General features: G+C 36.0%; 1 protein-coding gene across 3 annotated transcripts in view; it reads left to right on the forward strand.

The window, feature by feature from the left end:
• Positions 1-26,711, forward strand: part of b3glcta (beta 3-glucosyltransferase a) — a 94,505-nt gene that overhangs the window by 40,399 nt on the left and 27,395 nt on the right. For all 3 annotated transcript variants that reach the window (XM_088920104.1, XM_088920105.1, XM_088920106.1), the window contains exons 5-8: positions 8,193-8,269; positions 16,479-16,590; positions 22,830-22,966; positions 24,085-24,148. In XM_088920104.1, the coding sequence (XP_088776230.1) occupies positions 8,193-8,269; positions 16,479-16,590; positions 22,830-22,966; positions 24,085-24,148 (390 nt within the window). The remainder of the gene's footprint in view (positions 1-8,192; positions 8,270-16,478; positions 16,591-22,829; positions 22,967-24,084; positions 24,149-26,711) is intronic.

The raw sequence follows: 26,711 nt of genomic DNA on the forward strand, positions 1-26,711 counted from the left end.
AGAATATAGCAGCAATCCCTACTGTTGATTGTTCTCCTGTACCTGTTAGTCAACACTATTGAATCCAATTAAGTACTGTTTGACAGCTTGGACAGTCTGTTCCAAGCTGTGTGTATTATTTTTTAAATTTTATTTAATTTATGCTTGTTCTTAGCACTTGAATCTAAAATTATGAAACCACTCTCTGTCAGGATGCATTTCTTTCTCAGTTGCACCAGGTTAGTGCCACTTATTGTTAAATATCATGTGTTGTCTAAATTAGAAAGGCACAAGCCGTTTATGTGTTTAATATGGAAATGTCTTTCATTTGTTCCTGAAGGGTGAATGTGAGGGACGGGGGTGTGAGGACACTCTTCTCTGACACACAACCTTCAGTGCCAAGTTCCACTCGGATCAGATTTAATACCTTGTACAAATGTCATGTACTTCTTATTACACACCATTGTGACAACCCTGGGGCAATGCACACGCTGAAATCTCTTCTGAGGGATGCATGCTTTTTGAAGCCATTGGCTTGATTAAACAGGAAGCTGTTTTCTTAGCGTTTTATGTTGTTCAGTCGAGAAATGAACAGAACAGAGAGTACAGTGATATGACATTGAAACGGAACAATGGTCAGTCATGCAGTGAAAAAAAATGAGCTGCGTGACAAAACAAGTTGAAATAAATACCAAACAAGAACAGCATGGAGATAGAAATGCTCAGTATACAGTATTTATACCAATATATTATCACTATAAAACTCATTACCTGGTTAGGTACTGTGTACTGTAGGGAAAGATGGCATTTGCTTTAGAAATGTAAACAGATTTGTTATGCCTGTGGAATTTCTTGGCACAATCTGTTTTTATGCATTTTCTCTGAAGAAGACACCTTAGTGTTGGGCTTACTATACTTTAACTTCAGTCATCACTGCTGGCATGCTGATCAGTTGCTTTGACTTTAATGTAGAAGCACGGTTTAATTATAAAAATATACTTAGTCACTTGTGTTGTGATTATTTTCCTGCATTTAACAATAGAGGAAAGTATCTTATGTCTGATGTAGAGTGTTGAAAATTGACAGATTTTTGCCCGCAGAGTCATATTTCCCTTGTCCCATAATATGAACCTGTTGAATTGGAAGTGTATCATTAGGGGCAGGACATCTTTGTGTGAACATGGTCAGTGTAACCATGTGCTGAGTGTGAAGTCTAACACTAACATCTCCCTTCTTTTATACATTCTTAAAAAACATTTACATCAAATGCTGTGAAAGACGAAAGCTGTGCCTTTTATTATGTACTGTATGTATAGTATGTTTGACGTATGTCACAGGATGATAGAAGTTGGAGGTTGGGTGAAAACTGATGTGATTTACAGTATCATGTTGCAGCATGCATTTGTTTATTTTAGATAGCACTGTGCATGTTCTAATTGGCCTGTGGGAGTTCTGTTTGGCACAAGAAAATTCTTCCTGAGCATTGGAGGCAAACTTAAAATTTGTAATTTATTCGGCCCTTTAATCTCCCAAAGCTCAGTCTTTCTGAATAAATGTCAACACATTTCTCTGTGTTCTAAATTTTTATTTTATTTTTTTAAATTCCAAATATTTAACTTCAGAGTTGGCAGCAGTTCCTTAATAATGTCACCATTGATGAACGAACCAAGCCATGTTAATTTGAAACTGTCTACTGACAGAAGGTGCAAAACACATTTTTTTTTACCTGCTATTTCTCGCTTTTACAGTTAACCTGCCAGTATTTCCTATGTTCCACACTTCTGAACTGTTTTGATAAAACCTATGGACCAGTTAATGTTTCCAGCGGTTTGCTGCCTTCAGGAAAACACATGGGTTCTTATGTGTCTCAGAGTTTATGTAAGTAAAAATCAGTTTCTCCTTTATATATCCAACATCCTTTTCCCTAGTGTCACCCAGCAGTCAGTGTTCCAATAAGTCCTCTGAATCGTGAAGCAGAAAAGTGAGCTCAAGGTCTTATTACAGATTACTTGACTCTGTCCTGCAGACTTGGCTTTTGGATTTTTTACAGACACTAATTAGGGTTTAGTGCCAATGTCTGTTTTATTTAGGTATGGCGGTTTTTTTACTTCTTAATCAATATATTACCTTATTATAGATCACCAGTACAAGAGGTACTGCTGTACATGAAATAGATTAATGAACCAGGATTAATGCACATTCTATAATCATATCCAACACCACAGGTTTTGGCCTATATGACAAGAGGACTGCCTTAGTCTCACAATATGTTTTCTGACCACAGTTACAGGTCAAGCATTATAATGTAATTGCATTTATCTAAATTAGACATATGTCTCATAGCAAAAATAGTAGCTATATGTCAGACCAAAAAAAATATAATACTGAACTCCATAAAGCAATTGAAAGCCAGCAAGGAGAACGGGTTGGAAGAGGATAGACAAAGTTTGTGGAAGAATCCCAGGAGTTGGATGGACCGGCAAAGGCAGATGATGATGATGATATACCTGTATTTTTGTTTTTACTTGGACTGTCCTGTTTTTGTAACCATTTGCTTTGCTAAACTTGCAAATATTATTGAAGCAAAAAGGAACCAGTCAGACACATTTTGTATGTCAGTAGTTCTGGTACCAAGAGCTGATTTGCTCTCATTGATATCCTACATTAAAAAAAAAGATTTTCTTGTGGCTAATTGTACTTCAGGATTGACTTGCCTAGCAGCGAAGAAAACAAATGATCCTGGACCTTGAAGTCATTCTTTTTTCGAAACACTTTTCATTCCTACAAGAAGAGCAGGCTTATATGAGTCACTTTTAGTACGTCTGCAATGTATTTTTCCACAGTTAACCACTTTTGTTTGCTACTGTGCACTGCTGGAGTCAGGATCTTTTAGGCATTACATTGTACCCTCTATGTGCTCAGTAACCGTGACATTAAGGACACTGCTACAACTTAACATTTCTATGCTGCAATTCCCAAATGGTCAGATGCTGCCCCCTGATGATTAATATGCCCTCTTTTATTCCTCTGTACATTTTTACATAGCCATTTCTCTAAGCTTACAGATGCTTGCTTGAGTAGTTTATATTCTCATCTGCAGAGTGGTCCAGTCGTCCATTGACCTTGTATATTTTTCCCTGAGTCTCTTGATGAATTTCTTATCAAACAGTGGGGTAGAGATGGCCTTCCAGCTTCTGCTGAGTAGCACAATTCATTTAAAAAATGAGCTTTAGTTGAGTAGTTAAATCAGAGCTGTCTTCTTTATAAAAGAAGGAGAGATCTTTACCCTCTTTATAATGTATTGCAATAGGAATCTCAAAGAGTAAAAGTATTTTTCAAAAAGCATATCCAATTACAGGGACTGAGCTTTATAGAACTTCCTTAGAAGATTTTTTCCCTGATGTACAGTATATTGAGCTTCAAAAGCAAGATGTTACTTGGAACTGCTTCTAACCAATTCACAAAATTATTTTAAAAATAATAATTATCTTTTTCTATGACAGTTATTTTGTTAAAGAAGCATGACATAGGTAAATTCATTGATGCTGATCAATGATGGTTATAATAAAGCTTGATTATTAGGGATCCACTATCAAAGTATTAAGCTAGTGCAGTGTTTGTGCCCATCAATTACAGCAATAAAAGCTGTGCATTTGATGCTTTGCTCACAGTTCCAGTGTCTCCTGGAATTCTGTTCCATTCCTGTAGTAGAGCCCAGAAAAGCATGTGCCAGTTCACTGGTCTCTGAGCCCTCAATGTCATATTTCATCCCATCTTATCCCACACGTTCACTGGGGTTTGAGTCTGGCAAGTGGGGTAACCTGGTATAACTGCTTTCTCCAGCTGGGATTTCTTGGAAAATCACTCAAAAATTAGTCATAAATGACCAATCAATCAAAATGATGCCAGAAACATTCAATTAATATCCAATATCAGTGTATTATTTTAAGAACTTGCATTGGTGTACTGACACACTGAGCATCAAAAGAGAAATATAATTGTAGATGCTAAAGTATTAATAGGACTGTAATGAGGAAGAGGGTGTATATATAGTAAAGAACTGAAAATGTTCATTGAATGGGAACACCAATTAGCTATCTGTTTGGTCCATCTCTTTAAAATCTGGTATTTGAAGCTTTCTGTTTAGTCATGTTTTAGTTGCAGAAGAGTGGAGATCTACTGCACTAAAGATAGATTTCAGAGATCAGAAGTTAAATAAAATGCATTAAGCAGTAGGAAAGAAAAAAATGAATTAAATAATGAAATTTCTTTGCTAGTTAGAAAAAATGTTAAGGAAAAGTTGTTGTTTTGAGCAGTATGGACTTAGGTTTTCTTATTTAAGATTTTGGTATGTTATATTAGAATAATGTGTTATTTTTCTTTGGTCTCTCAATAAAACAATAACTATAGTGAAAAGTGCACCTCAAATATTGTATATATTTTGCTGTACATTGCTCATCAGTTTTGTTTTGCTGATTTTCCAGTTTCTGATTTGTTCTTTGTTCTATTTTAATCAATGTCAAAGTCAGCAATAACAAGCATATTTTTGTCTCATCCATGTAATTAATGATTGACATCTATTAAAGGAATCATAAGTTTTTATTTTAAGAACTCCTTGTATCTCAAATTAGCTAGAACTAATTTTGCTGTGTGGAATTAATATACTGTATCTGATCTCTTCCAAAAATACTGTGATGTGGATGAGAGCTGATAATACAATGAACTAAATTAACTCAAGCATGCTATAGACATACGGGAGTATAGAAAGAATTCCTTCTGATAGAGCCTAGAATAACTACAGTTTTAGCAAATGGCGAAAACAAACTTTTTTTCAGTTTAGTTTATACTTAACTGTAGCAATATGTAAAAGTTGTTTTTAAACATATTATATTTGCTGTTCATGATTTCTTCTTTAGGTTTTATTTTATTGTTTTGAGAACATATTATAATTAAATATACAATTCCTTGAGGAGTCTTCTTGTAGGGAGGCTTAGTGCAATATGTTATGTTATGCTTTCGATAGATGTTGTTGTCTCATATATGAACTATGCTTTGAATGCTTTATAACATAAAATCATTAATTATATTTAAATTATTCAGTACTATAAAAGATTGTGTATGTCTCTTTTGTGCCATTTCATATCTCATTTTACCCTAACTAATAATAATAATCATAAACTTTATTTTATATAGCGCCTTTAAAGGTGGCTTCTCAAAGCGAATTGTGTAAGCTCTTCACTACTGTATTAAAGCATATACAGTATGTTCATTAGACTGCCTTCTTCTTGTTCACTCTTAAATTCAATTTGTTCATTGGATTTTCAGGAAAAACAAAGAATATTACATAGTACCACATACAGTAATGAACAAATGTGAACAATCCTCATGATATGACAGATGTGGTACCTAACCAAACTGTAAATCCAACTATAATATAAAAACAGGAAGAAAGGAGTACTTCTTGTTGACTCTTGAGCTACTTCATAATGGGCAGCTGAACTCAGGATGGCAGTGAATCACCTGTTATGTACCAACATAAGATTGATTTACCCTTCATTTTATTAGATCTGGGATCTAATAAGCAGAACAGAATTTGATAGTGGTACTGTAAATCTAAATACAGTAGGCTGTGAAATGGGCCAAATTAAAAATATATACTTGGAATTCCATATGATGAATTTATTAAAAATCGAATTAAATATAATCTTTCCGGGTTCAATTTCTAGTTCCCATCAAGTTTTATCCTGTTTTATTCGAGGGCTGTTCTAAAAGATCACTGCTGTTTGTTTTCACATAGCTCATAAAGACTTGGGCACCACTGATGACCACATTGACTAATAAGAACAGATCCTCATTTCTGAAACTAAAGCCTGGCAAGTGTGTTTGTGTTTGCATGGTGCCAAGGAGCTAGGCCGTTTTGGTTAGCTAAGAGGAATTGACGTGAAACTGTTTAAAGAATGTTTTTTTTTCCTTAAATTGTGTCCTGATGAACAGAACGTGTACAATTCCCATTATCATATATAGTGCGTGTTACCTACTTATCAGAATATCCTCTGGTTTTAATATCCTGTTTTTTTTAATGATAAAATTACTTTCTGTAGTTGAATTTTTAGTCATGCACTTCTCTGGATATGTTTCCCAGGGAGCATTTGAAATGTGGTTCTTCAGCGGACATGATGGATATTGACCACATGCTGCATTTCGATTCAAGAAAGTTGCCAGAGGTTTACAGAATTATTCATACAAAAATTGAACTTTCGAATGCAGTGTTATATTTAAAAATGATGAGGTGTAACTTTGTAACTGTTGGATCCAGGGATTTCATGTTTTCCCAGTGTCCACTGGGCCTCTCGGCTGTTTGGTTTTCCTCTCTGCTACTGTGATGGACTGATGTCACGTCCATGGAGAACACAGCCATATGTATCTGTCTTGCCTTGTGCCCTGTTCTTCTGGGACAGGTTGCTGTTGCCAAGACCCCTGCCAAGTCTTTTTTGTTTTTGAGAGCAGAAAGAAATATTCTCTTTTGCTAGTTTGATTTTGTGGAGAAATAATTGGCTTTCTGGTGATGGGTGGAACAGTGGTATTGAAACAAACTGTAACAATTGGAAAGTTATAACCATTTGTACGGTGCCCTTCCTATTTATTCATACCCTTGTTCAATGATGCTGAAAAATGCATTTATGGAAAGAAAATATTTTTGTTCAGATGAAATAAAAAATATTTTTTTTAAAATGCAAATGTCTCATTCTGTTTTCCTCAGAATGGTGTGTTATTTAAAAACCACAGAGATCAAAATTATGCACACCCCTGCAATCTGCAGTCTGTACTTTATACATACACCTGTCTCTTTGATCATACAGAGCAGATGCTTCCTGTAGTGTTTTATAAGTTTCTGGCTTGTGAATATAAATAAATGCTGTTACTGTTTTCTTTTGAAGTTCTGAGCAATATTAACATCAATTAACTGCCTGGAAAATAGTCACTCTGGGGCTATTCCATGGAAAAAGTAGGGTATTAAACATTTCAATGAAAATACATTTAACAATGTAACTGCTGCTTAGAGATTATGTGCTCTACTTCAGTTCATAACATTTAGAGATGTCTTAGATTTTTGTAATATAGGACTCTACGTATATTTTTGATTGCAGGTTTCTGAATTCTTTGCATAACATACAGTATTAAAGGCAATATGGGTGTACAGAGAAGAGTTAACAGATTGCATATACTGCATTGATGAAGCTTTAAACTTGTGAAATTCAAGGTTAAGAAAAATACAAAACATACTGTATATGGCGGATTGAAATGAAACTTCATTCTACTATAATCATTTTCAAGTTATTTGGCGTATATTACAGTCACCTACTGTCCTTTCTAGATGCACATGTTGGTACTCTATGATGCAGTTGAATTAGTGAAACATTGTGGATAGGTTTCTATGCTGAAGGATGCAGCAGATTCTCACACGTGAACCCTTTAGTCAGGACTACAGAGTCCCAGGCCTGCCTCCACAGTTTCATCCCTAACACACTGAAAATCCTATACTACTGTTTACTTCACAGACCCCTGTCTGTGGAACTTTGCGTTTCGTGACAGATATTTTACGAAACACACTTTAGAATCATTTAGAATCATTTTACAGAGATTCTAAAGTCTCTACTTAATTGGCCATAAAAATATCAGTACAAATTGAATGTATGTATACCCCGTCATCTTTTTAAAGTAGATGCAACACATCTTTGTTAGTAGTATACATCAGATTTCATATCTACATATACTGTATAATGGTAATTGTATACATAAATCTGCAATAAGATGAGTAAAGTCATTTCAAGATTACTTCTGTGACTTTAGAGAATTTTTTTTTTTAAAAAGCCAGAAGGCCCAACAATATGAACACATTTATTTCTATTACAATTGTAAATTAAATGTATGAAATGCGATTAAACACCAGGTTTCAATTGCTGTACTGTTTTACAGAAGATACTTTATGACAAAGAACAGGGTCTGATTGCCTGCTGCAGTGTTTTCTTATTGCCATTCATTTTGAAGGTTGAAGAATAACCTTTAGCTATTGGATGAAAATGCCATTGTTCATCACTAGTGTCTGTTCCTATTAGGAAAGGTTCTCTGGAGGGTTTTCACTAAGCCCAGACAGCCACAACAAAATAACACATACAGTAGCTGTAACATGTCCTGATGTTCCACTTTTTTAGAATCTTCCTCCTGTACTACTTATTCATGAAGTGACAGAAAATGAAGGAGACTGGAGTATTCTGCCTTTGTTACCACAGTAAGTACAGTACACCATGGCTGACGGATTAGAAAAAAAAGTACTTTTAGACAGATAAAAGCCAAATTGTGCTTCATGGTATCTCAAGAATGTCTGCATTTAAACAGTACTAGTTCCCAAGATATTTCAAGTGAATGATTAAATATGTTTTTGTTTGTCCCTGTGCTGTAAGGTTCTTGTGAATGTGGTAAAACGTGGAAGATGTGGAAGGCAGAATCAGTAAATTTGTTTCTGATGAGCTTTTATTAGTTTTACAATATCAGCTGAAGGACAGACATATGGAACCTAGTTGTTCACCAACAGTTATATTTTAAGCTTTTATCTCTAATTTGGTTTAAATCCTCTTGTTTTCCAGCTCTAAATCACTAGCCAATTTATAAGACATGAAATGTGACATATTCAATAACAGCTACAGATGCAGCCATTCAAAGTGCGCGTTACAGACACGTACCGCAGGTGACGTCGCTCAGTATGACGCAAGATGACGCGGGGCACCGCAGTACGTGATTGGTTGACCGACAGGGGCACTCGTGGTCCGTTGGTCTGTCGTAGAAAGACAGTAAACGTCTTTGCTGTGCCCGTTGTAGGTATTGAATTTTACCACTGAAGGGAAATCTTAGTAGCTGAGCATAAAAAGAATAGGAGCATACTGTAACGCGTGTGAAGGTCATAAACGATATTAATTTTGGAACATAAACATACAGTGTATAGCTGGTCTTGGTACTTTAAAGAAAAAAATACACACCAGTATTCCATTTCTCCCTAAACATTTTAAGCTTCGAAGTCTTTAACTAACGCGATACCGGAGTCAACAAGCATACTTTTAGAATTTGATTAAAAGGGAATATAATATGGAATCGCGTATCTAAAGAATTTAATAATGGTATTCGTGTGCTGCGACAGGGCTGTGTAGGGCTGTTTCGCCTGCCTGTTCATGTGAGCTGTCTTGTAGACGTGACTACCAGCTGACAGGTTGTGTTTTCGAATCCAGCTGGTGCTGGTCTTTTCTTTTAAGAAACATTTCTTCGAAAAAATAGAATAGCGATATTATGGACAATCAATTGACTTTTATATTTCAAAATATCGCAACATGATCGATATTTGCGATATTTTGAACATATCTTCCCTTCTGACAGCGGTGCCTGCTTCTATTGTGTGTGTGTGTGCAACAGAGTAAATTTTTAATAGCGTTTTAAGCGAATAGGTAATTAGATTGCTCGTAAACCTAATCGCTTTTTCTACATAAACACAGCATGATTACTCTCTGAAAATGCTTTTCCTTTATTTTTAAAGTAGGCTCAGATTTCAACTATAGATCGTATTATTATAAACTTTCTTGGAAAAATGTATTTTATGTAAACCATGTTTGCTATTAATTCATTTAGGGCTAAAATACGTTCATTGTCTTCCAATCGAGTCGAGTTGACATTGGAAGCCTGCCACACCCGGACTGTTAAACCAACGCATTAGCACGTCAAAGCCCATTGAGGGTATTGAGCCAGTATTGGCTTTAGTATTCCCCCCCTCTCCCCTCAATTCAATTCAATTCAAGGTGTTTTATTTGCATGACAGATGGGTACAAGCAGTGTTGGGTATGTATATTGTAACGCTTACGGCAGACAGGCACTGTGTAACAGCCGGCGCACCAGAGCAGCGCACCGAGGGAGCGTCTGCATTTATAACTTGGTTTTTAAAATTAGTCAAGCAATATGAAGCATCTTCTTTTACTTTTGAGTCCCTTAAATACATTGAACACAGCTTTCTCACCACTTAAGATTGCTCTTGATACCATCCTTACACAAAGCAGAAGGGAGATTTTAGTGCCTGAGCATAAAAAGAATAGGAGCATACTGCAACGCGTGTGAAGTCCATAAACGATATTAATTTTGGAACTTAAACGTTCAGTATATGGCTGGTCTCGGTACTTTAAAGAAAACATACACACCAGTATTCCATTTCTCCCTAAACATTTTAAGCATCGAAGTCTTTAAGTAACGCGATACCGGAGTCAACAAGCATACTTTTAGAATTTGATTAAAAGGGAATATAATATGGAATCGCGTATCTCAAGAAATTAATATGCAATAACTGAGTCAAGGGACTCAGAGGATCCAAGGCTAGACTGAGTATAATAGGCTTCGGGCTTCTATTGTGACATCTACTGTAAATTACAGAAATGTTAAAAGTAAACAAAATAAAGTAACTAAAATGTGGTCTAAAATCACCCCTTTAGACACCCCTTTTACTTCACTGGTGTCAGATATGAAAGGCAATAGTCTCCCGTTCTGTCTGCTGTGTGTTGCAGCAGAGGGACTCCCTGCCGCTGAAAGGGGCAGAGTAACTTGCATGCCCTCTAGTACAGTTTACACATGCACGACTTTAAAAGCTAGCAAGACAGGTTTCGATTCACATTAGCTGGCGAGCCTTGTTAAAAAAACGAATGATAATGTAACATGCCACTGTTCATGAACAAAGTTATACTGAGATTTCCTAAGATACGCGATTAAAAAATAAATAAATAAAAATTTGAATCTCCCGCGGAACACATTCCATAAGAATCAGTGGTTTTACAGTATATATCGCCTTTAAAGGTGGCTTCTCAAAACGCTTTACGGGATAAAAACAACCAGAACAGCAGCAACAACAATATTGTATTTCGTTGCACTTTGAAAACCAAGTAATAACTTAACTATACAGTACGTGCAAACGTTTCGTATGTTGCTGTCGTGAATGTCTGCGTACCCATAAGTATCTTATTTGCCTTGAGTCTGTCTACAGTATCTCTGTCCCACTACCCCCATCTCTCCCTCAATTCAATTCAAGGTGTTTTATTTGCATGACAGATGGGTACAATTCTTGTTGGGAATGTATACTTTGATATTTACACCCGGCGCGGCACCGAGGGAGCGTCTGCATTTATAACTTGGTTTTTAAAATTAGTCACGCAATATGAAGCATCTTCTTTTACTTCTGAGTCCCTTAAATACATTGAACACAGCTTTCTCACCATCCTTACACAAAGCAGAAACTGTCCGATGACTCACAGTACAAGTGGAAAGATTACAGATTTTAATCGTCTTTAATTTTGTCTTTAATTTTGCCTGTGGAGTGTATCTTATTAAGCTCTAAATTGCATTTTGAGCGCGGTTTTTTACTTTTTTTTAATTGCATTTTGGGCGCGGACAGCACATACAAGGGTTAATGAACTGCGCCAAGAAATTTAAAATAGTATTCTTTAGGTGTGAGGGTAGGAGTGGACCGCAGCAGGCATAATCAGCAAACCAGGAAAACAAAGAACAGGACAGGTGAGATGTGTATCCAGAAAGCGAGTGATCAGAAAAAGGAAATGGAAAACGCAGAAAAAGAAAACGCTTTACAGGATAAAAACAATAACAACAGTAGTGGCTGGGCAAACGATTTTTTTTATCGAAATACAAATTGAGATACTGTACTGTATAATGATGTGCATGAACAAAGGTATACTGCAATTTTCCTTAGATACGCGATTAATGCTTCGTAGGAGGAGGCGGTCTTTTCCTCTTGTCTAACAGTTTGTCCACAAACAAAACATTCCTGTTAGACAAAAGGAATTGAAAAAAACCAATTTTGTCAATGAAAACCGGTGTGTGTGTCTCTCCCTGCTGGATGTTCCTCTCACAAACTGCTGAATGAATAAAATAATTTTATTGAAAATGCGTTTGCGATTGTCTGGTATTTAATCTGGTCCCTTTTAACTGTTTTTCGATCTACTGTATTGCTTTGAGATGCCACTTTTAAAGGCGATATGTAAAATAAAGTTTTTTTTATTATTGTTATAGAGAAACATGATCAGATTTTCCCTGGTTCAGAAAAAAGATCTAAAGTGCTACACATAACTTTCTTAATTCGATGTATTTAAAGCAGTGAACTACTGTAGGTGTCACATAACATTCAGAAATACAATCACGTATTTGACAAATAAAAACGATTATAATCTAATCCTTCCACGTTTGATCCCAAAATCCCAAGAAATATAAATCTTGACGGGTAGAAAGCTATGCTGAAAGTTTATTAAGATGCTTAGAAGACAAAGATACTGTATCAATTTATGTTGCATTAGCCTGATTATGATTAAAAAACACATATAATTAAACACGCGTTTGCGATTTAAATCAGAACACGATTTAAATCAATATCGATTCCATATTATATTAGCAGAAAAGCTTAAAACTACCACTTTTTCACACGCTATTTCACATGCTAGTTAAATACTTCGATGCTTAAAATCGTTAGGGAGAAATGGAATACCGGTGTGTATTTTTCCTTTAAAGTGCCGAATCCTGGAATCTGGCTGGCTGACACCCCTCTGAAGTGGTTCCATAAAATCTGGTATACGGAAAAGAAAGCGTTGATAAATACAAGTGTCTTTTAATACACTCTTTGCTGTGCTCTTGAGGCATGACTTTTTGCATGACTCCAAGGCATGACTTTTTTATGTATAAACATCAGTATTTACTGCTATTAATTACTGTACGATTTATAGTTGAAATCTGAGCCTAGATATAAAGTTAGATATAAAGTTAAAATCTTGACAAAGCAATGTAGGAAATACAGAGAAAATAAATTCTTTCTGACATCTAAAATCAGTTTCGATCAAGGTCTCTAAAACGAACAAGAAAAAGAAGATTTTCGGAGGGCAATTACGCTGTGTTTATATAGAATAAGTGATTTATGAGCAATCTAATTTCTTGTTCGTTTAAAACAGTGAAATGTCAGCTGTAAAAGATCGCACCAGAAACAGCACTCACTCTGCCTGTCATAGACGTTCAGGAAAGGCTGAATGAAGTCATGTCAAGTACAATAATTCGGAGAACAATAATACCAGTTGTAGGACAGTATATAAGGAGGATAAGGATTTTGAAGTTGACTCGAAATCTGATAGGTAACCAGTGCAAGGACTTGAAAACAGGTGTAATGCATCCCTGATAGGATTCTTGCTGTCATATTCTGAACATATTGAAGATTGCTCAGTGTGGATTTAATTTCCCCAGTGAACAGGATGTGCATTTATTAATTCTAGAAAAAAAGCCTTTCTTGATTTCTCTAGTTCTTAGTTTCTCTAGTTCCCTTTAAAATAAACTATTATTCCACAATGCAGAGTATTACATGGCCAGTATTTACACATGATATTTGTGATTTAAAGAAATTAACACAAGCAGCTTTTGGAGATTTAAGTGTTGGCTGAGTTATTGCAGGATAAAAGACTAGAGATGTTGGCAAGAAGAAGATAGTTTGGGGAAAGCTGAGGAATACACTTATAACAAGAACACTTCCTAATGGGGTTAGGCATACTTTTGATGAAGATGATGAAGTTAACAGACTATATGTTTACATAGATACTGAAATAAGGATTGTATTTTAGATTATGTGTAGTTGCTGGCATTGAACTGTGTGTTGGATGCACATGAATTGAAGGAATGGGCAAACATAGCTGATGCGGATCCACAGAGCCAGCATATTAAGATGTTTATAATTAGAGGCAATTTGTTTAAATAACTAGGTATGGATACTGATGTGCAAGAGAGGTGGAAAGGCTGTTTCCTTAAGCCAGCAGTAAAAAATATTTTATTCTCAGTGAGATGCTGCCATTTCATAGTGGGTTTCTAACACTGTGTATAGTTCCATCCACACAGTGCCTTTACTTCCATTTCTAATCTCTTTATCCAGTACAGAGGATTTGGAGCCTATCCCAGTAAGCAACGGACACAAGGCAGAATACACCCTGGACATAGCGCCAGTCCATCACAGGACAGACAGACACAAACACACACAGACCAGGGCCAGGTTTCCCATAAACTAATTAACTTACCAGTATGTTTTGGAGTGCGAGAGGGAGTCATATCACACATATGGAGAAAAACCATGTAACCCAGAGAGAACATGTAAACCCCACACACACAGGATGGCAGGAATTGAACCTAGGACCCCAGTGCTGCAAGATAGCAATGCTAACCACTTTGCCACCATTATAAATGGATGGATATCTTAGTTATCTTTCTAGTTCACAGGTTTGCATGCATAATTTAATTTTGAAAGCCACTGAGACATCAGGTACTACTGTTGTATTTATGAAAAAGAAACAAAACAAAAAACATACTAACAACTGTGCCATCCTACGCCTTAGCTAATACATTTTATTATTCATAAACAGTTAACATTGTTAGCAAAATATTTTGAATTATATTTAACCCTATTTTTTCTTTAGTTTTGTATTTAACTTATTATATGATAGTCAGACTTAATGTATATTTGAACAATGAAAATATATTTTTACAAGATTTTACATTAAGCACTTAAAATTAATATGGTTAATAATAGTAAACTGTAACATGCTGTAACAAGATCGGTTAAACAGCGAAGAAAATGCTTTCAGAGAAAATGTTTCAGGTGTGAAGAACATAGATCTCCAATGCAATTTCAACCAAACCTGTTCCCACACACCCTGCCCCCACTACCATTAGAATATACACAAAGCACTCAAATCTTTCGAGCTAATGATCAGGTGACCCGAGAGAGAGCGAGAGAAACACCAAGGGGTATCACCAAGGGTATTAATAATACGATCTATAGTTGAAATCTGAGCCTAAATAAAAAGAAAAAGCAAGTGATTAGGTTTATGAGCAATCTAATTACTTATTCGTTTAAAACGCTATATAAAATAAAGTTTATTATTAATTTGCTGCACAGAGCGGTGAATATTGTTATGCATAAGACAAAGATAACGATCCTGATCAGTTTAGAAATCTGTGTACGCTGTAAGGTTTTTACTTCTTAAACTTTTAAAGTACACGTTTTGAATAGAAAGAAATCCTCTTCCTGTTACAGTATGTATAGCAAACTAGCACGTCTTTTTTCTCCAATCAGAGGGGTGTCAGATGGTGTCAGCCAATCACCATTCTGCGTTGGGTAGCAACGGGTGACTGTTCTCAGGCGGAAGATGTAAACAGCTTAATGTTCGTGTTAAATAATTTTTTAAAATTCAATTAAACGGGCACAATTAAGACATTAAATATACATATACATACTGTATACAGTACAGTTTGCATACGGTAATATGTTACGCGATTAAAAAATAAATAAATAAAACTGGAAGGTTCAGCACCAGCTGGATTCGAGCACACACCCTGCCCGTTGGCAGGCACGCACCTAGACCAGTCGGCTACAGTCAGCTCGCATGAGCAGGCAGGCGAAACAGCCCTACACAGCCCTGCCGCAGTACATGGATATAATCATACCATTATTAAATTCTTGAGATACGCGATTCCATATTATATTCCCTTTTAATCAAATTCTAAAAGTATGCTTGTTGACTCCGGTATCACGTTAGTTAAAGACTTCGAAGCTTACAATGTTTAGGGAGAAATGGAATACCGGTGTGTATTTTTCCTTGTGATATTTTAAGCTCTAGTTGAATGATAGGTGTCGCATTTTAAATCATTTTCGTAGTTAGAAATTATGAAACGCCCTGTTAAAAGCAAGGAAGTTTTTATGCCCGTTGAAGTAAAACAAAATGCCTGACAAAGTATGGCTTGGACAGATTCCAAGTGCTTGTACAAATGTGCTAAAGAAATTATACTTTGAGTATACAGCTTGTCCAAAGTCATCCATTATTAATACTATTAGTAATATCTCCGGTAAAGGCTTTGATGCATAAATATTTCTGATAAAGGTAGGTTGTGTACTTTTGTCCAACTGAGCAATCTTGCTTTCATAAAATATACCAACATTTTAATGACTGAAGATTAACATGCTGTAATACACTGTTCAAAATTAAAGGCTCAAATGCTGTACATGAGAGGTTAAGCTCCCCCTGGCGGTTTTACAAGGTGACGCCGGATAGTTTCCGGCAGAGCGTCAAATGACGCGCGATTAACACGTCACACTGCGTGACACTGCGAGATGCCGCGCCACGCCCACCGGGGTATGCCGCAAAATAACGCACGCATTTTGAATGGCTGCATCTGTACGTCATGAGGATAAAATATTTAATTCATCTCATGAGTTTGTTTAATTAGCTTAAATGAATTTGTAATTAAGAAAAATTCTTCATACATTCTGTATGGTTTCTGGGTTCACAAAGATCTTTGTTACATCACATTTTTAGAACTAACATTTATAAATTAGCAATACAAAGTTAAGTCAATGTAAATGTAATCCTTTTATCTCTTAGTTTATCTGCTTCCTATGGAAGGAACTCATCTTGGATTTTCTTCTTTGAAGAGGAAACAAACTTGAACATCGGTAAACTTCTTCAGATTTTGAGGAGGTTTGACAAGGATAAGGTATGTTTGTTTTTCGTCTTAAATTTGTTGACAAGTAATTGTTTTACACTAAGGAGGGAAATGCTTCCTGAGTTACTTGTTTTGCTTTCCTACCAAAGTATCTTTTTAGTATCTTTTTCACTTTAGAGCATTATGATAAGGACTATCTCATGTTTGTGCACCTTCAAATATGGTACAGTATGTATTTAAAAAGGAATGAGTTAAAAGATAGAAGCTGGACTCTGAAAGGATTATCAGTTCTAGTTACTTATGAAACCATCAGTTGCTTTGTTCAGGGTCACACTCCAGTGACCTTTTTTTTCCTAATTCCAGATTAAGTTCTAAATGTGATTAGGTTGGCTGGTCTGGCTAGCTCCGTGCACGTATCTGAAGGTATAATTGTCAAATAATTTGTCGATTATAATCTATAATTCAGTAATGATACATTATACACTACACTAATCATACACTTATACACCAGAATTTTAAACTCATAATGAGAAGTAGTGAGACATAACCAACACTTCTACATATTTGTCAGATATTTTGTTTTACATACCAACAGTTCCTTTTTAAAACAAGAATATGAGAAAAGAAAAAGAGAATGTCATTTCTGGTAGTTCTCAAGGGTTGAGGAAGCTCCATTAAGACCTCGGAAGTCACTGTTTTTCTTACCAAGTCACTGATTATTCACCAGTGTAATGTGTTGAAGACCCTCAATACTCTTGAAAGAGTTCTAGAATTTTAAACATTCTTTAAGCATTCTAGAAAGTTAGCATTCTGCTAGCTTCTGTGCTGACCGTTTAGCTCTTATCTTCTACCAGACACACACCTCCATATTAATCAACAGAGAAGATGAGTGACTGTTCTTTGATACAAATTAGAACAGTGTCAGTTTAATTCCTGCTTAAATGAGTTTAAAAGAAAAGATCTTTCGCTGAGTGCTCAGCTGTGTCGAGGCCTATTTTCCCATCAAGCTATATTGTCTGTGTGGTTTCTGGCTGCCAACTTCTCTATAGTAGTGTGATTTTTAATTCTAATCTTAGATCATTTCCAAACTTAATTGGTTTTTTTCTACTCTTATCAGAGATTTGTTGTAACTGAAAGGCATGTCATTACAAACCATTGTATGGTATGTAATGAAGTTTACTGTAGATCTTAAATCTTGAATTAGATTAGTTCAGTCTTTGCATCCCATTAAAGCATATGCTGTGTCTGTTTATGAAACTTTGTTTCATAAACTAATGTGAAACTAATTTGAAACTAATGGTCTTTTTTAATCATAGCTACTGTATGCACAGGTGTATAAGAACATTTGAAGCCTGATACATTGGTGTTTACATTTGTGCTTCAGCAGAAACTTTTTTTATTAACAGATTTGTATGTACCTAAAATGAGACTTTGCTCCATTTCCTTCTGTGTTGCAAAATGTGGCTGTGCAACTGTGAAACTCTCATCCTAGAACTGTCAGGGGCTCTGAATCTGTTGATATTTTTAAATCACATTTTGGTTTTGCTTCTTGCACATTTCAACCATGTTATTTTTTTACACATTCAAATACAGTGGTGTGAAAAAGTGTTTGCCCCCTTCCTGATTTCTTATTTTTTTGCATGTTTGTCACACTGAAATGTTTCAGATCATCAAACAAATTGAAATATTAGACAAAGATAACACAAGTAAACACAAAATGCAGTTTTTAAATGAAGGTTTTTATTATTAAGGGGAAAAAAAAATCCAAACCTACATGGCCCTGTGTGAAAAAGTGATTGCCCCCTAAACCTAATAACTGGTTGGGCCACCCTTAGCAGCAACAACTGCAATCAAGTGTTTGCGATAACTGGCAATGAGTCTTTTACAGCGCTTTGGAGGAATTTTGACCCACTCATCTTTGCAGAATTGTTGTAATTCAGCCACATTGGAGGGTTTTCGAGCCTTAACCGCTTTTTTAAGGTCATGCCACAACATCTCAATCGGATTCAGGTCAGGAGTTTGACTAGGCCACTCCAAAGTCTTCATTTTGTTTTTCTTAAGCCATTCAGAGGTGGACTTGCTGGTGTGTTTTGGATCATTGTCCTGCTGCAGAACCCAAGTGCGCTTCAGCTTGAGGTCACGAACAGATGGCCGGACTTTCTCCTTCAGGATTTTTTGGTAGACAGCAGAATTCATGGTTCCATTTACCACAGCAAGTCTTCCAGGTCCTGAAGCAGCAAAACAGCCCCAGACCATCACACTACCACCACCATATTTTACTGTTGGTATGATGTTCCTTTTCTGAAATGCTGTGTTACTTTTACGCCAGATGTAATGGGACACACACCTTCCAAAAAGTTCAACTTTTGTCTCGTCAGTCCACAGAGTATTTTCCCAAAAGTCTTGGGGATCATCAAGATGTTTTCTGGCAAAACTGAGACGAGCCTTTATGTTCTTTTTGCTCAGCAGTGGTTTTCGTCTTGGAACTCTGCCATGCAGGCCATTTTTGCCCAGTCTCTTTCTTATGGTGGAGTCGTGAACACTGACCTTGACTGAGGCAAGTGAAGCCTGCAGTTCTTTGGATGTTGTTGTGGGTTTTTTTGTGACCTCTTGGATGAGTCGTCGCTGCGCTCTTGGGGTAATTTTGGTCGGCCGGCCACTCCTGGGAAGGTTCACCACTGTTCCATGTTTTCGCCATTTGTGGATAATGGCTCTCACTGTGGTCCGCTGGAGTCCCAAAGCTTTAGAAATGGCTTTATAACCTTTTCCAGACTGATAAATCTCAATTACTCTGTTTCTCATTTGTTCCTGAATTTCTTTGGATCACAGCACGATGTCTAGCTTTTGAGGATCTTTTGGTCTACTTCACTTTGTCAGGCAGGTCCTATTTAAGTGATTTCTTGATTGAGAACAGGTGTGGCAGTAATCAGGCCTGGGTGTGGCTAGAGAAATTGAACTCAGCTTTCCAAAGATGTGACAAACCACAGTTGATTTATGTTTTAACAGGGGGGGCAATCACTTTTTCACACAGGGCCATGTAGGTTTGGAATTTTTTTTTCCCTTAATAATAAAAACCTTCATTTAAAAACTGCATTTTGTGTTTACTTGTGTTATCTTTGTCTAATATTTCAATTTGTTTGATGATCTGAAACATTTCAGTGTGACAAACATGCAAAAAAATAAGAAATCAGGAAGGGGGCAAACACTTTTTCACACCACTGTATATTGCCTGGGATACATTCAACGTCTGTAAAATGGAACACACAAATGTTTAAATTTTCTTGTCTGTTTTGTGAAGTGCTTTGCAAAGCCATAATCTGAAAGGTACTACAAAAAGTACCTATTTATTTTTATGCGTGTTGGGAAAAAATATAATTCCTTTCTTGTCTCTTTGCTCATGTACTTTGACAGCAGCAGAGGGTTGTTAGTTCTGTATTGAATGTTTGTCTCGGAGGTAAAAGTGACAGCTGAAACTGGCAACGTATTTCACTCACGTAAACAATATTCTGGAAAAAAACTTCCACTCATTGTGCTCAGAGTAGAGACAAGCCTTTTAAACAGAGTAAGATTATAAGTATGAAAGCAAGCATGAGCAAGTTGCTCTTTTTAATTTTAATAATAATAATCCTTACACTTATGTAATGCTTTTCTAGACACTCCACTCAAAGTGCTTTACGGTTAATGGGAACTTTACTCCACCACCACCGAAGTGCAGCACCCACCTGGATGATGTCACAGCAACCAAAGTGCACCAGTACACCCACCACACATCAGCTCTCAGTGGGAAGGAAAACAGAGAGATGAAGCCAGTTCATAGATGGGGATTATAAAGAGGCCATGATAGGTAAAGGTCAGGGGGTAATTTGGCCAGGACACTGAGGGTAACACCCCTACTGTTTTTGAGAAATACCCTGGGATTTTTAATGACAACGGACCTCGGTTTTACATCTTATCTGAAGGATGGTGCCTTTTTAAAGTATAGTGTCCCTGCCACTATATTGGGGCATTAGGACCCACACAGACCTCAGGCTGAGCGCCCCCTACTGCCCCCACTAACACCTCTTCCAGCAGTAAACCTACCTTTCCCTAGAGGGCTTAGCTTCAGAGGGTTACCAGTTGTGAGTTGCAGGGTGATTGATGAAATGATGATTAAAAAGAATGATTAACTACATTACTTGTCATGTAATCTATGGTATCCTTTAATTGAAAATACACAAACATTAAAAAATAATATTAGCTGTTGAATATCAGTTGATACGATAAGATTTCCAATATTCCTGTACAATTATCAAAAATTCAATTGGAAATGGTCATTATCAGAAACAGTCCCTGCATATTTTTTGCATTATTGGATTCTGGATTAACATTAATATTCCAACTCATAAATAGTTTATTTTTCAACATTTCACAAATTTTTTCACTGTAAAGCTTTAGTTATGATACTGTTGCCAAGAAAAATAAGCAAAAATGAACAGCTTTTCTAAAATTATAAAAGCGTGATGGTGAAATGGAACATCTCTACGTCAGTTTTTTGTGACCTTTTTTCAGAATTTCGTTTTTTTTGTTGGGAGTGGGAGGGAATGAGGGATACTGACTTTTTTTCCACAGTTTCTCTTTGGTTCTGTTATTTTTTAAAAGTCACTTTCCTGCATGAACTGAGAGAGTGCTACTGCAGAAAAAAAACCTTTTCCCAAGTTTCAAAGCGACTCACTGTAAGTGGAAATGATCTTTTTCGAAATAGAAATACCTGCCTGCAGGTCAGGCTTTAAGTAAAAGGTTTGGGGATTTCAGAAGCTGTTGCTTTCATGCTTTCAGGGTTTAAGTCTGTGCTCCAATCCTGATGGAAAGTTTGGGAGCAAAGAGGGGTTTTCTTTCTTATCCGCAAATCATTAATGTGGCAGCTGTGAGCCGAGAGGACATTCCTAACACATTTCTATTTTTCAATATAATTCATTCCATGTGAATTTCAAAGAACAACATCTGAGCTAATGTAGTTTAAATAATACCTTCTAGTTCTCTTAGTCTGGCAATCATTGCCAAGACCAGGGAGTATTCACATTTGATCATAATGGTATCGCAAGGTAGGCAGGTGTGCTGTTAAAAAGCACAAGCTGTACTTTTAGGAAAAAAAAAAACTTCTGGGACAGTCAGGGTTTAGAATTGAAACATTGGTGAAAATATCATTAACTGTTGCATGTTGAATTATTTAGTTTAAATTAGTGTTCTGAATTAATTCAGAACGTTACTTCCTCTGTTAACATTCATTATGAGGTAGATAGCTTACATCTAAAAAATATGAATGATGGAAACAAGGTTTGGTCTTATTGCAAAAAGATTAATCAACATTAACATTTTCTCTGCATTTGTTAGAGGCATTTTTTTAAAGAATATATGATGGGTCTGTAGAGAGGATGGTGGACTTTAATTCTGAAAGTGAAGTGATGGGCATTGCTTGTTTTTGAATTGTTTCCAAACACAATCCAATAAAATCAACTTTAAGCCACTAAAGGTTGAATTATTGTCAGCAAGAATCTTATCTTAATGATGTGTGTAGGGAAAAAATAATGAAGCCTTTCTTTTCATTACTTGTTTGGTTTTCACTGTTTCTTACATTAATTACTTTAATCCCAATGTAGCTTCGTATTCACATTTTTTTACTTTACAGTATAAATGAAAAATAAGAACATTCTGCATTCAGAAGAATTGATTTTCTGTGCTTTATGCATGCATGGAATTCTGTAGATACATCAGGAGAAACCTGAGACCAGCAACAGATTTTGTTTTTCATGTTAACCTATTTATTGATACTGGAAGTAATTACCTCTTTAAAATTTGACCTTTTTCTTGAATACCTATAGTCTATGGGGTCAAAATGTTTAACACTATCCTGTAATTACATAAACCTTTGTTTATTGGTGAATTACAGACTATGAAACATTTTTGACAAATCTTTCAAAATTTCTGTCAAATTTTTAAGAGGGAACAGTACGGCAAAATACCAAAAAATGTGAAAAGGGGACCTCACAAGAAAGAGAAAAAGAGAAAAGGGAAGGTGTGAAACAAGTTGTGAAGATGAGAAGAAGTATCAGGCTTTTATGCTGTACAACTAAAGTGGGATTATTTTGTTCTCAACAGTTACTGTGCTCTTGGTTTAAATTGTTAAATGTGAAAAACTTTCCCTGAGGACATTGTCATTAAAAAAAAAGTTAACTACTAATTTGGAACATTAACTGTTCTCACTGTCTTCATTTTACAAAAGACATACTAACGTTTGCTGTCCTTTGCAACAGGAGTGGTTTCTAGGGAAACCACTGCATGACGAAGAGTCCACCATCATTCACCACTATGCCTTTGCTGACAACCCGGCTGTTTTCAAATACCCGGACTTTGCAGCTGGCTGGGCACTGAGCATTGCTCTCGTAAACCGGTAAGGCTTCCGAAATTTTAACTGTTCCGATCACCATTTTTTGAAGTTTTGAAGAACAATCAACAAGGCTTCTCCTCCCCCCCCCCACCCTTACAGTACCATATCCAAAAGCACTTGGTTTTTAACATAGCCACAAGCCAGTATATAAACCAAGCTTTATATACATTATACATATACATACATAGTACATTGTACATTGTTTTTAAATACAAACTTTAGCACCATGTTGAAGCATCAACAACCACCTGCTTTTATATTCTGCCTTTATTTCTGTATTTGAAGTACTGTCCCAATCAGTCACGCACAGATATTCACCCAGCCTGAGGATTTTTCCATGTTTTTTTTTCCATGTGCTGGACTATACTTGGAACGTACCGAAAGGAACAAGTAGAATCACACCAGTGCCTGTGTGCCACTGCTTTCTCTGGAGAGCATGAAAAGGCCTGTGGACAGCTCTGCAGTATCTATAGCAAAGAATCTGATTGGTTGAATCTCAGGGGAGCCATTTGAATGGAAAGCAACTGGGCTTCCACCACACCTTCCTTGAAGCCAGTCATTTGCTTTTAAGTGATCACACAAGAGCCTCAAATTCCCTCTAATACTACCCAGAGATTTGTTTTCCTTTTTCATTTATTAATATTGCTGATTAATTTTCAGGGATGCACAAAATTAATTTAAGTGGCTGTTCTTAATTAATTGATAAAAACAGACTAAAAAATGCTCTCACAGCAGTGGATAGTGAATTCACTATACAAGATTTTCCTTGTTGCTAAAACACTCATTCTTTTCCCTGTTGCATTCCACAGCTCAGAGAAAGTAAAATACATGCATATGGACAGTATTTAGGATGTGCATTAAATAAGCTTTCATAAATGTTCTTTTTTTCGTGATACTAATAGATTTTTCCTGTAATTGTTTGTACTTCATTCTGAAGAAAGGAAACTGTTAAGAGGGCTATGTGTCCCTGGATCAATGTTAGTAAAGATCTGACGTGCTATCTCGCTCTTTTAAATATTACGATTAATTTTTATGTTCATAGTTCATCTCAGAACATGTGTTTATCCTTTTATTTTGTAAGTTGCATGGCTAATGTTAATGGAAGAAACTTGATGTTTCAGGCTTGCAAACAAAGTGAAAGATGAACCACTTAAATCAGATTTCACTATTGACTTGAAGCATGAGGTAAGAGCAACATTTATTGTCAATACATTTATTATTAAAATTGGTTTTCCTTTAACAGGTAAATTTGAATTGAGTCTTTTAATATGTCAGTTTTGATTCTATAAAAATATAGGTTTCATATTATAAATTGCCTAACGTCGCATAATTAGACCTATAAACCTTTATTCAGTAAGAATGTATAAACTGAAGAAGTATATTTTAAAAGGTTTCCAGTCTGCAGTGTGCATAGGTTTTTTCGAGGCTTATACTGTATGTCTACACCTCTTATAATGAGCTATCTTATAATAATCTGACTCTGAATCTGAAAATGTGGGATTTTTCCTGGGTGCAGAATTGTATTTTCTGTCTTTGTGTTTTATTCATTAACCAGTATTTTGAACCATTGGTTTCTTAGGTGTTTTACTGTTTTAAAATTATTTTTATAAGAATGCCATTAGTGCTTGAATAGAACTAATGTCACTAACAAAGAATAATATGTTTGTTCTTTCAAAAGTGAATGCATATTCATGTACAAGAATGTGTGTGGAGTATAACCTCATGTGGAGAATATTTCAGTCCAACACCAATGTGCTGCTGTGCCCAGTTAGTAGGTTTCAGTATGTACATTAAGATTTACATGTATATTAGATTGAGATACTGTATATGATTTCTAGGAAGAAGTTCTGGAAAGCAGAGCTCCATTGAATTATTTTTAATTGCATCAGAGATGTCGCTTGCTCAACTGACATTTAATTAAATCATTCTTAATTTGCTCTGACAGTTTTGTGAAATGTACAAGAATGAAGTTTTTTACTTCAAGAGTTGTTCCAAGCCTTACTGGCATCTCCTCAGCCTATAGTTCATTATGCTTGATAGAACGTCAATCAAGAAGATGGAAAGTTTTTGTTTTGGTTGTTTGTATTTAACAAAAATAGTACATCTCTAAAATGAGCTCTTTTGAAACATCTGACAATCATCTCACTTGTGATTTAATGTTTCAGGATTCAACTTTATTTTGAGTCTCAGGTTATATAGTTTTACTTAGCATTAAGGAATCACTGAAATGAGGCTATCATCTGATTGATCCAGTGTGAGTGCAGTGTGTGTTTCCTATGACCTGGAGTGTTCCAACCTGGTTGGAATTTGGAAAAGGATGATTAAAATAAGATTCAGACTGAACAGGTATCTATATTATATGAAAAGGAGGAAATGAAGAGATAGGTTTTCAGATCATGTTGTCTTTTTATTAGCTACTTGTTTGTTTCTCTGTTTGGAAGATCCATTGTGCTATGGAGCGTCAGTATCTAATGCAGTAAAAATCTTCATCTTTACTATAATAAAAATAATTATTTAGTGTAACTGAAGGTTCTAGTCATCATGAAGAAATCCTCTATTTTAATCGAACGCATGTGTGTTTCACATCACTGCAGCATTATGCTTTTGTGAATACAGTACTTGGACTGGCATGGTGGCAAGCTTCCAGTCTCACCAGGGTTTGTGGAAGCAGTCACCGCTTTACCACAGTGACTTCACATTGGATTTTCTTTTCTGCATTGAAAAAAACATTTTTTTTTTCACAGAAGCATAGTGATGAATACGAAATGATTATATGGGAGGTTTAAATATATTGCTTGTAAATATGTAGATCACACAAGCAGGCTTTCAATATAAAACAAAACAAATTTACAGTACTGTTAATATTCTAAATTATTCATGAAATATTTTCTGGCTCAGTTCACTCAGAATGTGCTTAATCCATCCATCCATTTTTTAACTGCCGCATTCAGTTCAAAGTTGCAGGGAAACCGGAGCCTATCCCAGCAAGCAATGGGTGATTTACAAGATAGTGAATACCCTGGGCAGGATGCCAGTCCATCACAGGGCACTCACAGACACGCACACACTCACTTCAGGGCCAGTTTTCCCAGAAGCCAGTTAACCTACCTGTTTGTTTTTGGACTGTGGGAGGAAACCGAACCACCAGGAGGAAACCCACACGAACTTGGGGAGAACATACAAACTCCACACAGATAGCACCTCAGTTCCAAAACTGAACCCAGGGCCCCAGCCCAGCAAAGCAGTGATGCAAACCCTGTGCCACCCTGTGTGCTTAATATTTGCATAAAATCATTTTAATTCGCAGGTTTTCTACAAGAATTGATATTCTTTGGAAGTAATAACCTATCCTAATTTAAGAATTGCCAGGGAGAATTCAGCAGGTAGTAGTTGGTAGCAGTAGATATACCCAGTACAATATAATGTAAATATATAGTCTTCATATGATCAAAAGGCAAAACAAAAGAAAAAACATTCTTTTGCCAACGGGAAAACTCTAAGAAGTGAAGACTTGAAGTCTTGTGTATTACACATTGAAGAGACCAGTATCATAAACTATATCTGTACTTTATTTTCACTATTTTCATTTTGTTTTTGTATCTACCATGATACGTACCCTTGTTTTTATTTCTGTTTAACTGCAACAGAAAAACAGCTTACAAAAGAATCTCCCCAAGCTGATTTGTGGAAGTGTATTGGGAAAGTTATGTGGATTTGTACGGAGATCAGCTGCCCATTGGTTAGGAAT

Source organism: Atractosteus spatula, chromosome 7, assembly GCF_055471065.1.
Source record: "Atractosteus spatula isolate fAtrSpa1 chromosome 7, fAtrSpa1.hap1, whole genome shotgun sequence".
In the NCBI taxonomy this organism is placed as follows: Eukaryota; Metazoa; Chordata; class Actinopteri; order Semionotiformes; family Lepisosteidae; genus Atractosteus; species Atractosteus spatula.